Raw genomic sequence first — 13,721 nt, 5'->3', positions numbered from 1 at the left:
TGCATCCTCAAGGACAAGTACTAACACTGTCTGTGGGGACTTCATTGGTGTGTGGCATAGGCAATATAACGATAAGACAGATGAAAAAAAAATCTTAATTGTTGCAAAGTTCAAAAAGTAATATAAATCCCAAAAATCAGGAATTCAAAATGAGAACAGAAAGCATAAGAATATCAGGGAAAGAAACAGGTGGATGCAAAGCACAGGTGGCAACAATAAGGCAGGTGAGACTGTTAGACAGGAGGGAAAACACAGATGACCCAGTCAGAAAATTGTGTCAAAAATAAAGCAGGACATCAAAAACAGTACGATGGCATCTCTTACAAACAGAGAAGACAAAGCAGACACTGCGGACCAGAGGAAATGCAAGAAAAGATCACAAAAGCAAAAAGGAATCTAAAGCTCAAAACCTTGAAAACAAGAACCTGGGACCATGAAAATGGCATTTTCAGGGTCATTGTGCTGCCACATCCATGAGGAGCAGTTTGACTATGGGTGCGTACTGAGTTGTGGAGTAGAGATTTGACTTTGCATCTCATCTATTAACTTTACCTAGACCTTTACCATAATATAATAGACTTTACCCAAATGCATATATATATACATATATATATATATATATATGTATACACACACACACACACACACACATATATATATACATATATATATATATATATATATATATATATATTTGTATATATATATATGTGTGTGTGTGTGTGTGTGTGTGTGTGTATACATATATATATATATATATATATATATATATATATATATATATATATATTCCCATGTGGAATATGGTTTTGAAGAATTGTCGAGTAGATGTTCCTGTCTGCTGAGCTAAAAAGCACATGGGCCTCTTGTGCAATCCATCATACAACAGATACTAGATGGAACATTTGGTCCTAAAATTGCACTGATCTACCACTGAGCTCCAGTGAGTGCTGTGACAGGTTAGATTGCTTAAAATTGCCGGCACAGGAACAATGTACCTGCATGGAGATCGAAAGGGGTCATGGAGTGCTTCAAAATAAAAAATCTATTTATGCTTGCTGTCCATTTTCAGCATAGTGTATTTTCCTTTTTAGACTAACTTTCAGTCTAGCGGTGTACTATTATACAACGATGACTACATGCTATGTTTTGTATGCTGTCTTTTGTCACCTGAAATGCAGCACCATTACTTAGGTTGATGTGAGGGATAAAAAAATAAATAAAAAAAAAAATAAAAAAAATAATGACTGGAAGAGAAGCATCTTAAAATCCACAGCACATCAGAGTGTATAGTACACTGTGAAATATGAGCGTTGGCACAAATCCTTATGAAAAAGTATCCACTTTTAATATCACATATCTGTCATGGTGTGTGTTGCAATGCACAAAAGATCTGTTTATCTATAAATACAGCTTAGAGTCGGTAAACATTATAATGAAGCTGCATATAGAGTTGTGTCCATGCGAAATCACAGAGATTTAAAGTATGCATATACTATGATGATTTCCACCCATGCTGTATACAAACACTGCAAATGCAAGAGCTTTTTGCATCAGTGTATACTGCAAAAAATATGGCATGATAGAACTGTGTTCAAGCGAATAACCACAACGAACAACCTGCAACCTACAATTTCAGTGAGCGCAGTAGTGAGAATACACGGCCATCTACGTATAATGGCAGGGTACAAACACTTTGCAACATTAGCAAGTTCAGATTTGATTCTAAAAGTGATATTTGGTGACAGATACACAGGTTTACATACAGGACAATAGGCTAGCTTGTCACAGTTTACAGTTACGACAGAAAGAAGAAACATGTAATTACCAGCACAGCAACACTCGGCACTACATCTATTTTCTCTGCAGAAACCAGGGGATGCCTATGTGAATATTCCCGTCTCATGCAGGCTGAAACTTGGGAAAGGAGATTCTTCACACCTTTCATGTGGGAGATGTGGCACTAAGAGAGACAAAACACACAGAGAGGATGCACACCTGTTCCCTGCTCATACATTTCCAACCACGCCACATATTTTTATTTTTATTTTTTAGCTCAGTTGTGTACCAAATCAAAACATCTATTTTGTCTTTTTGACAGGTCTGTCATGATGTTATCCAGCCTCACTCTGACATACTGTCACCAACTCTTGGCTGTTGGTGAAGTGTGGGTAAATGATATGTTTTCAAGTCAAACTGTGGCACACAGAAACCGGAAACACTAGCATACAGTTGCATATAAGTAAAATTTGATAAATACACTTTTTCTTTTAGTGGTGGTACACTTTTGTGGAGTGAAGTGGGAGATGTAAAAGGTCATCAAAGATGTTGCAGTAATTTTCTTTGACAAAAAGGTTCTCAGCTCAAAAAAAAAGAAAAAAAAAGAGTTCACTTTCGGTCATAGTCCACCAACTGTCCACAAGGCCTCCTTTAAATCAAATGGAAGCAGCTCCTGGCTGTACATCGTGATGACTTTGCACATTCAAGTCTTTACCGCTCTGGTTTCTGTCTTTGGAGGATGGTTTTTGTCCTGCAGAACTCTAATTTGGTTAATCTTTCTGCACTGTAAATGTCTTTCAATATAACACGAGCACTTTAATATATATTGTGCTTCTTTGCTCCTTCATTTTTACTCTCCTCTTATTCTGTTTATTTTCCTTTATTAGAATGGTTTTCTTTGGAGGTGGAAGCGGTTTGAAGAGACCTCTGTTGGACAGACGTCCTTTTTCATGCAGGGAATTATGCATATTTTTGTATCAGGGCTGTTTATTTTGAGATTTATCATTGTTTTTATGACCATAACATGTTTCAGAATTCAGTTTGTTTGTTTTTAAACAACACAAAGGTTCATTTTCCCACTGTGTTTTTTCTTTTTTTTACTATTTTAGCAATTTAATGCAAAAAAGTACTTACTTGGAGAAGGCTGTAATGAAACAATGACTTTTTGATAATGACAAATAACTAAGCAGTAAGGAATTAAATATATTGCAAGACATTGCGCTCTCTTTTTCTCTCCACTCCTTCAGTTCTTTTCTTCACTTGTAGTCAGATCAGTTCTAGTTAAAATGAAAATAAAAGCAACAGCTAGATTACATAAAAGTTTTTAAATAAGGCAGTGGGAAACATATTTGACATTGTTATGACTCTGTGTGTGTTGGTACTGGCGTTACTCATGTTGTGCAGACCTAATCTGTTTGCGCAGTCCCATTGAGAGGACCCGACTCATCTGTTGAGACAAAAAGAAGGGTGAAGACTCGGTTTAAGGTTAGGGACCTTAGTTTTAGGATTAGGGCACGACTCCGGGAAAATGAATGCACTGTCCCCTCTCTCTCTCTCTCTCTCTCGCTCACACACACACACAGACAGAGAGAGAGAGAGAGAGCGAGCCAGAGAGTTTGCCAGAAAGAACATAAAAGGTCAAGTAGATGATAAATCAAGTTAATTTTCTTTCTTTTTTAATCTAAAATTTAATCGTAGCTTAATGGCATGGGGGTCATAAACATGTCACCAGTACTGCAGAGTTATAACATAATACTATAAAGTAAAAAAAAAATCTGCATATGCTAATTACTTATAAAATAATAGAAAATAATAGAAAACCAGGGTGCTGTTGTTACATCGTTTCTATTAATTCCTTATTTTTTATTTTTCAATAAACTCCTGATTTGTGACGTCACGCATTTTCTCTGCTGAGCTCGCCCTCCCTGCCTCTCTCTCTCTCTCTCTCTCCCTCGCGCTCCCTCACTGCACTCCGCGTGAAACAAAGTGTGGAGTCCGCGAGAGCCCGTAGGAAGCGAAAAGAGAAAAAACGGAGAGAGAGAGAGAGAGAGAGAAAAGAGAATGGGGCCGCTGAATTCATCACAACAGGAGGAATAATAACCCGCTGAAGAAATAGATAAAGAAGACTGGAGACGGAGAAAAAAGAAAAAAAAACTTTCAGGGGGGGAGAAACTGTTACAGACTCTCGCACGGCCACGGCTTTAAACATGGATACACTCTTCTCTGTATTCCTGGGACTCCTGCTTCTCTGTTCGATAGTTGGTAACGTCTCTGGCCAAATACCGACAGGTAAGAGGAAAAAGAAGAAGAAAAACACGACAGTTTGAAGTGGTTTGTGTTGTGTCGTGTGTTAGAAGAAAAAGTTTAGGCGACAATTTCTTTTTCCTCGTTGGTTTAAGCTCATAAATTTCAGACAGGTGTGTTTAGGTGTGCGAGAAAAGTTAGATTCGGTGTTGAAAATGCACCTTATCGCCTGTTTTATCACATATGTGGGCTTTTTAAATGTCGGCGGACGTGGGAATGGTAATTTTCATGAGGTGGAGATGCTTTTTTGACATTGTTAAAATGTGAAATGCTCGCTTCGTCGCACGCAAGTCGCCTGTGTGCGATGCTTTAAATGCAGCCCATTTAAAGCCTTGTTTGCGCTCTCCTATATGAACGAGTAATCTAACTCATCACCTGGATCGCCAACTCTTATCTTAAATACCTAAAACTTAAGTTGCTGCATTTCTGCTTGGCTCTTCGCATCGCAGGTCTTCAGACCTGAGAGTTACTATGCCTCTGATTTAGGAATAAAACGAAGCATTGCATACATTTGCAGTTATGAGCAAGTAGGATTAAAGTGGAAAGATTTCACATTTTTTGCGCTGAGCGTCGTTTATTCCTATAGATTTCAAGCAGAGCCGAGCTTGGCCGTGAAGCAGTGCAGTCTCGCAGCGCATGAATGGAGAAAAAAAAGTTCCTGTGTGCCCGGACTGTATAATAATATTTATGTAGCAAGACAGCGTTGATTTGTACAACCTTTATCCTCGTGCACTTTGCTGTTTTTCCATCCCGTGACACGCTAATGTGTCACCTTAATTGCATGATGGATTGGTTTGTTTTGATCTTTATCGTCCTTAAATGCTTGCGAGCTTTTTATTTAATATCACCCTGCGCTCTGTGATGTGTTGAAAGTACTTTCTAAAGGAGCGTTGCTCTTTTGTTCCAGCCAGCGGACAGTTGGGTTTGCGAGCGCCACGAGCTGCTGGCGCTTTGCAAACCAAATGAGCCTCTTCTGCTCCAACTTTATTCTCGCTGCATGCAATCAAACCTAATGGTCGGGAATACAGTCTGCACGTCGATCGCATGTTGATAGAGAGGGGTATTGCTTTTTGGCATTGTGTGAGTGAGGAGATCAGACTGAGATACTTTTTCGGCAACTGGTTTCTGGTTACCACATTCATCAAGTTAAGCGTGATTTTTGCGAATTGCCCGAAACTTCCCATCAAAACGGTCACGCGCAGATTGGGTTACTTTAAACCTCGTTTTCCGGGGGAAAACCACCCCTCTGCTTGACTTCGGGACTTAAGTTTAAACAGTAACCCGCAGCGCAGTGAGCCTTTGAAGCTCTTTTGTCCGTCTCGCCTGCAGAAACACGTATGCACAGGAAAAACGCTGCAACAGTGCTGCTCGCCACTTTTGGGACGATGCTTTTGCAAGTCGCCTAAATGAGCTCACGGAAGTTATCCGCTGTTACAAAACAAACAAACGACTCCTCGAGCTCCGAGAAACCAAACTCCTTACGTTCTCATTGTAATCGCTCGATCTCGTACCTGTTTGCGTTTTATTTCCGCATTCAGCCGTTGCTCCACTCTCATCTCCGACGCGCAGAGAGGCAGGAGAGGCTCACACAGCTGTTTGAAAGCTGACCTCTAAAATCACAGCCATACAATAAAGTTACAGTAAAGAACACATCACGCGCCACACATAAAATCATAATTTTACGCTCCAGTGTTCACAATAGCCCTGTTAATGATTTGCATTAAAATTACACATTAATTCCAGCTTCATCTGGGGAGGTTTTATTGCCTCCACCCCTCCTCTTTCCCACCCTTTACCCCCCCCCCCCCCCCATAGCCATTTGGTCCTCTGGGTAACAAATGTGTGGAATTTCTCTGAGGCCTCTTTGGGAATTTAAGTGCTGTTAATTTGCAAGTAAATACTAGTGACTGGATGCCGCTTCACAGAGACGTGGGCTATCATTAGCGTGGAAAAGGGGATAGGAAGAAGAACTTTGGCTTTGTTGCAGAAAAAGAGCCACATATTTAGTGATAAAAGCATGCAAATGTGAGAAAATTGTAGAAATCAGTACAGGGAAAATAATTTCTTTATTTCAATTAACAAGCACACTTTTTAGTGTAAACATTCATATGTCTCCATGTATTTTCTGTACCAGCTAACAATACAAGAAATTAAGGCAACATTTAAGTTAACAGGCGTTAACTTAAATGTTACCTTAAGACCGTTCAGCTTGTGTAAACTTATCACTGGCAGCATTTTTATGCACCGGTTCAATAAAATCTCCAGCCAGTGATGCAGATAAGGTTTGCAGGCTGATAATTAATACAGCCATTATGACCTGGCACTGAGAAAAAGCAATAATTATAAGACCAAAAGTTAGTAATGAAGAAAATGTGTGTTTGGGTGCTACACTCTTATCACTGACAAGGACAAGAAATATTAGTGGCAAGGCTTTAAAACCATCCATTAAGCACTAAAGAAGTCATTTTCAGTCCGTGCTGAGATGCATTCTCGCTAAATTTGTCTCCTTTCAGTTTTTTAATCTATTCTAGTTTCCCAATTAGAAAGTCAAACTGCAATTTAAAGCATTTCTCTAAATCTGCCTGTCTCTTGCCTCTTCTTATCACTTTTTATGCACAGTTTTGTTTTGGCTAATCACTTACAAAGTCAGTGTAATAAATCTGAACAAGCTGTCTTTACAAAGTCAGTAACCGAGTTTATGTTAATTTTACAACTTTCTAAATCTGTCTCCTCTCTGATCGAGTTGTGACACAGATTCTAGGCGTCTTTAATCTTAATGAAGTGAAATAATTGTTTTCCATCACTGTCTCCAGACGAATTAAAAGGCTGCCAGTGCCACTGAACACAGCATCTGAGCTGGTTTAATTAGAATTGTAAATTATTTTAGTATTTCGAACATTAGAACCAAGTTAGTTTAATTATAATTACTTTTCCGCCCCATTTAGGAGATGAAATAAAATTGTGTGTTTTAATAGAGAAAGGCGAAAGAAATGGAGTGACAGTGAGAAAGAGAAGAGGAGGGGGACAAATAAGAAACCATTGGTTTTTGGCCGTGGGCATCTCCTCCACTCAAGAGACTGTGAAAACGGCAGAAGGGAGTGTGTGTGTGTGTATGTGTGTGAATCACTGTGTGTGTATGTGTGTGAATCACTGTGTGTGTCTGTCATGTCTCGTGTATGTGTGTTTGTGTGTGGTGCAAACGTGTGTGTCAATTCATGTGTTTTGCTGTCGCTTACAGAGAAGGAGGGAGGCCGATGCTTTTAAGCCCTCCGGAGTACAGTGGTACAAAAGACGAGCATCTGAAATGTTTGCTTCTCATTTCGATTCATGTGAAAATGCCTCCTCATTCTACTCATGCCATGTAAAATGGCGCCAAATCAAAGGCCTTTTTATTTATTTCTCGTTAAAAGTAATGCCTCAGTCTGCAGTCCTTCAGATCCGTCTTAATGTCTTCTCCTCAAATGAAACGTCCCTTTGCTTAGAGCCAATCTGTTTCTACGGATTTCAATTTAGTGATAGATTTTACAAAATCCATTGCTTTGAAAGTGGCTGGCTCATTTCTTCAGCTGTTTGGGGAGGAAGTCTGTAAAATGTAATTAATCTGCTGAGAGAATTCATTAGCTAATCCCTCATTAGACTGTGCGTGTGTGTGCGTGCATGAGTATAAATGAGTTTGAGGGTTAAGTATGTACAGTGGGTGAAAGTTTTGGGCACTTTTGCAAAATAAAATATAAAGAAATTCTTGTTTACATGAGTTTATGCAGACGTATTCGAGAGGATGTGACAGCGTGCAAAATAAACAGAGCGCTATTTGCACTGATAAATCGTGGCAGGTTTCTTTACTTTCAAATGATTCTCAGTGAAGCTCCCTTTCTGCTTTGGAAAGGTACGATGTTTTGACGTAAAAATTTGTTCTTCATCAAGAATTGAAGTTTCACGAAATGCTGTACTTTACCTAAAACAAGTTGAAAATGTAACTGTACAGTTTAACAGTTTAAAACAACTATTATTACACAGGCAGAATCAAAATATATGAACAAAGTTGTTTTTTTCTTTTTTAATGCTCTGTATGTGGAAGTGCGGAAAATGTTTGTGTGTTTTGCACACTGATTGAATCATTGCTTCCCAAAAGAGGATGGCATTTGATTTCTTGTTTTGTTTTGTTTTGTTTTTTTAATGAGTATATTTTTCTTCTCTGATCCACTGTGACCAAAGGGGTATACAAACAGAGAGAGACTAGCAGCAAAGCAGCAACCGGAGACCATAAAATGCCAATGAAATTCTGCAGCTTGTAGTGATGATGCCATAATGTCACAGCGAAATAACTGCAAAGAGGGCGGATACTAAATTAGACTCTGCTCAACTTAAAACATGAAGAAGTGACTTTCAAAGGAAAGTTTGTATTTTTTGAAAATACAAACTTTTGACTGTAGACATGGGCTATATCAGTTATTCTCTGTGGTGTTCATAATGTAATAATAAGAAGATGAAAATAGTGCTGGAAGGTAGACTGGTTACTGATTAATGTTACTAACTTTCTACACTTCTTACCGATTTTTATAACTTCATAACACAAAACCCCCACAACTATGTCTGTTTAAGATGACAAACACAATCCTACACAGTAATTTGTGACATAAACAGTTTGTGTTGGCAAAAACTGCATATTTACATTTACATTGTATAACATGCTGGTCAGGTAGCTTATCCCTGGATATGTTGCCAGTCTACTTTCCATTAACAGCTACTCAGCTGCTCAAGTTGATTTGACTCGACTCTACTTTGTCCGTCATTTTCCATTACATTTGAATAGCACCTCGATGTGGGAGGTGTTTTTATAGCAACGTGGACCAAAAGTCCAGGACATTGAGACGATGGTACTCCTGCTGCTAAACCGATGGTAAATGTCTGCACTTTGTCATTCGACCACAGCGGTGGTTTATAGTGATTTCCCTTGTTGCTGGGTCTCAAAAATGGCAGGTTTCTTGTGAACACTCAGCCTTGTGAGTCATCCAGCCACTCCGTGGCCAATCAGTGGCATGCAATCTGTTGACGTAACTTTTTTGGCTTGACGTTTTTAGCATCAGGTACTACCACCTAAAGGAAAACTCTGAAAACCGAGTTAAGTCGAGCTGAGCTGAGTAGGTACTACTGAAAAAGAGACTATAGAAAAGACGATCATTCATGATCACATTTACGCCATGGCCAAAACTAGAATTGCCAATTCACTTAACACACACGTGTTTTTGGGCTGTTGGAGTAAACTGGAGTTCTCAGAGAAAACCTACAGTAAATTAAATCATGTCATGAAGAGGATTGAGTCTTAAATACTGGGTTTAAATCACCAATCAAGCAAAGAAAGCGAACCAAGAAAGTGATAGAGCTCCACTGGAAACCAAGACAGGCAGCACATTCAAAACACATCCCAAATCCCTGAAACATCACATCCCTGATGAATGATGATGCTAGTCCTGTATCATCAATCTCTGCTCTGCCCTGTTTGGCTCTGGTCACAGCTGTTGGTACAAGGGGGCCTTGAAAAATGCTGCTGCCTGACACACACATACACACACTCACACACACATTCACTCACCCTTATACACATGGCTGGCTAATGACAGATTAAGTAATCAACACTCACAGCTGATTAATTACATTACAGTGCATGCACAAGCACACACCCTTTGCCTCACACTCACACAGCCAGATGAGCAGCCTCAGCACCAGTTGTGCATTTTAGTGTGTAGTGATAATGATATATGCAACAGAGATATGACTTGTGTGTGCATGTGCATAAAGGAGTGAGAGATTGGTGCAAGTGGTAGCAGGTGAAGACAATCCTGACTTTTGGAGTTCATGGGGATTAGTGGAATAAGAGGGTGAAGGCTGAGGTTGGGTGTGTTTTGGATAAAGTTTAAAGTTTGTGTGAACTTGTGTTAGTTCAGACTTGTTCTTTCCTTTGCATTTTTTAAACAGATTGCATTCAACTGTGTTATTAACGTTACAAATCATTGTTGGAGTGTAGCTGCTGGCATATGATTCCTGAAAGCATTGATTTTGTTGCTGCTGCTGTTGAACAGGGTGGATGCAAAGCTGAAGAAAGTCATGGGGCAATATTGGATTACTTCACTCTTGCTTTTCTTGAATATATATATTTTGTTTAGTTAGATAAAAGCAGAAGCTTATCCAGAATAGACCAGAAAAATGCGTAAAGTGAGAAAATTGCTGTCAGAACAACATGTAATGAAAATCTCTTTTGTGTTTGTGAACCTGTGCATGCTTTCCAACCTAATTCTGTGCTGTTATTCTCTGCTTTGCTTCTATTGGATCCAGCTCACATGGGGCGCGCTGAGAAGGGTGAGTTACGAGTCGCCAGCCAAGAGCTGAGCTTCATCTTTCATGGTTTTAACGTTGTCGTAACTCCCCCATAGCCTCCACCTTAACGCAGGGTTCCCTTTTTATTGTGTAGACATTAGTTGTGGTGATGTTGCTTTGTTTTGTCATCCATTGTCATCCTATCTTTTAGCTACATTACTAATCATCCCATTTACTAATCATGGTCTAAGTGCTTGTCAGCTATTTTAGTGTATTTAATCAAACTCACCTTGACATGTCAGTAGAGCTTTCTTTGGGTTTTTATTTTCCTGACCTTGATAAGCCAGCATTAAAGTACAGTAGTAATATTTAGACCTTCCTCAGTATGAACATGTTTGAGGAACTCTAAACCATTTGATTCAATGTCAGATAGTTTCAATGTTTCATAAACCTTCAGCTCATGTCTAGTGTTATTTTGCTTGTTAAAAAATTTCTACAGTGACAATCCTGAATCGATTAAATATTTGAAGCACTCTTGTACTGGTATGCTGTCACCCGTCTTTGTGACTCTGCCAACCTGGTTGTCAGTTAATCTATTTGCCATTTGTCTCTGTGTCTCTCTTCCTGTGCTTGTCTGTCTGTGTAGCTAGACAGCTGTCGGGAGGTTTGAAGTTTCCAGGTGCTGTTTGTTTAGTTGAGCCTGCTCTTTAATAAAAGAGCTCTGAGTAACTTTGTTCCTTCAGTAGCTAAACACACCCTTCTCTTCTCTTCTCTTCTCTTCTCTTCTCTTCTCTTCTCTTCTCTTCTCTTCTCTTCTCTTCTCTTCTCTTCTCTTCTCTTCTGTCTCTCCTTAATAAGGGAGTTGTCCTTTGGTTGTGAAGGTTACAAGTTTGTAAGATATGCTACACACTCTTCACACTGCAGATAGATAGATAGATCATTTTGTAGAGTGCCACTTTAATTAATCCCTAAAAACTAGCATAGGAATGCTATGTTCCAATGCAGATGTTATTCAGTATAAAAATAATAGAGACCAATCGGATGCCCAGTGGGGTAGAAATACTGTCAAATCATATTAAGGAGTACAAGTTTTTTAAAATGGTTTTGGCAGATTCTACATCTGCTCTGGCAGAATTTAGTAGATTTCACTGAACTTAGGCCCCAAGTGAAGAATATTTGTTATAACGGATTAGTAAGCTGCTGGTTCATTGGAGGTGAGGTAATGGTTGTGTTGTCATAATAGTGTTAGCATTTAACATTTACGATAACTGTTTAATATTTGAATGTTGCTGAAATGGGAGCTTTACTGACCTCTCCTCTCAGGTGTCAGATTCTTTGCCAAGTTTTGATGTGCTGCTGTTCAGGTGTGCCTGTATGTTGCTGTGTGAGGTGAAGATAACATTGTTGGTATCAATACTGTTGCAAACAAGTGTCTAATCTATTGTAATTTTAGTATCAGACACTTTTCAGGTTCCTCACTCGAGTGTGCAAACATTAAATGAATACAATTTTTGGCACAAATAGCAGAGAGTCTTGATTGTGAGACATGATGCTTTGTATTTGTTTTCACTTTTTGGGAATGTATTTATCCTCTAGCAACAAAACTGATTACATTAGAAATTAGATGCTCTTTTCTAACGTAATCTTTGTTGTTGCTCACTTTAAACTTCCTGGCAACACGAAGGCAAAGTCTGCAGGCCTTAGGCTCGGATCATAGTTGTACTCTGTTATTATATTGTATTATATATTATATTATATTGTTAATGGTAGTAATAATTCAAAGTCAGAGTCCTGTGTAATGAAATGCATATAGTAACATATTCAAGCTTGTCACAATGGTCTTGTTTTGTGCTTTTCAGGGTCACTCCTGTATGAAGTACCTTTTCCCATTTCCCAGGAAGGCTCATTTAAATTTTGGAGGTGGTTCTGGGGCAAGGCAAGGGTCTTTGCAGAAAGTGCAGTTCATTAACTAACTATTAATTATAGGTATATAGGTGGCACTGATGTACAGTTATAAGGTTACAAACTGATTATGGCATGTTGCACTTTGGGGCGGAAACTTTACAGCAAATCTCCACTGTTCCTCTTGTCACAGTGACCAGTTCCTGCCTTTCATGTTCAGTAAATGTTTAATGATCCAGTCAACCCACAGAAGACTAAAATAGATGAGTCTGGGATTTCCCGATGACTCTTGGTTAAAGTGTAACCTATGGTCTTAATCTGGCACATTTTAATTTCTCAACCTCTCTTACTTCTTAGTGTTAGTTTATACAACAGTTAGTTATCTTCCCTAAAAAATGTAAAGTAGTTTTGTTATCTTTTATGCTTTATAAGAAAAACTTAAGCTATGTAAACAAAGTATATTTAAAGAGACAGATAGTATCAGACTTTGCTTAAGGCCGCAGTTAACCTGTACTTTGAGTAGATGTGACAGCCCAACTTTGTGTGTGCTTATGCATGATTATGCCAGCCTTCAGGTGGATGGGATAGCCAAAGGGCTCCTGTGTGTATGTGCCTGTGTAGCTCTGGGGCCTGGCAGAAGTGGTTTCTATTATTCCAGTTATGAAGACATCTGTCATGAATGCACACACAGGAACACACAAATGCACACAAAAGTAGCCATAAGCCGTCAATGTGCAATATTCCATATAAAGGCTTATTGCTTATCTATGTGTATTATCTCTAGGTAAAATCCTACGGGATACTCTGCTACAATCACTTTAACAATATGTCCTAAAATTATAGAAACGTGTTTTCACTGTCCTCAAATTCATTTCCAATAATTCTCCTCTCTTCTGTAAGCTGATTTCAGATCAGAAGTTGGAGAAGGCTTTCGAGATCTTTAAACCTTCCCTTACATGTGTGTGTGTGTGTGAATCAATGGCTTACAGATAGACGACCAGTCCATTAAGATTATCATCTCCATCCCTGACCATGTATCTTCACATCCCCACACTGCCGCTCCTCTGTGTGAACAGAGATTTAAATCTTCCAGGAGATATTCCCGAGCTATCTTTTTCCTCCAAATAGTGGTACACAATGTTTTTTTTCCCATCAAATCTGTCTGTCTGCCACTCTAATCTGACGTTTAGTCTGTCTGTCTGCCTGCCAGCCTGTGTGTGTCTCTCCTTACTGCAGATGACTGTAGACACATGGTCAGCGTGACAGTGACTGCGTGTACACATCATACAGTCAATCACGCTAACAGACAGACTGTGTGTGGGAGTCTGAAGACAGACATTTAAATGTTGAACATCTGTCTGTCTGTCAGTTTTCTAGCTGGGTCATCTTAGCCTTGTTTTTCAAAATATCGCCTGTGATAA

At 39.1% G+C, this 13,721-nt stretch overlaps 1 protein-coding gene across 17 annotated transcripts in view; it reads left to right on the top strand.

The window, feature by feature from the left end:
- The first annotated feature begins 3,762 nt into the window (after window positions 1–3,762).
- Window positions 3,763–13,721, top strand: part of ptprk (protein tyrosine phosphatase receptor type K) — a 105,895-nt gene continuing 95,936 nt past the window's right edge. For 16 of the 17 annotated variants that reach the window (XM_063496439.1, XM_063496438.1, XM_063496434.1 and 13 more), the window contains exons 1-2: window positions 3,763–4,068; window positions 10,417–10,440. In XM_063496439.1, the coding sequence (XP_063352509.1) occupies window positions 3,987–4,068; window positions 10,417–10,440 (106 nt within the window). In that variant the 5' untranslated portion in view covers window positions 3,763–3,986. The remainder of the gene's footprint in view (window positions 4,069–10,416; window positions 10,441–13,721) is intronic. The other variant, XM_063496426.1, reaches the window with a different exon arrangement.

Source organism: Pelmatolapia mariae, linkage group LG15 (genome assembly GCF_036321145.2).
Source record: "Pelmatolapia mariae isolate MD_Pm_ZW linkage group LG15, Pm_UMD_F_2, whole genome shotgun sequence".
Classification (NCBI taxonomy): Eukaryota; Metazoa; Chordata; class Actinopteri; order Cichliformes; family Cichlidae; genus Pelmatolapia; species Pelmatolapia mariae.
The sequence above is the reverse complement of the archived record's forward strand: the minus strand, read 5'-3'. Positions and strand labels throughout refer to the sequence as shown.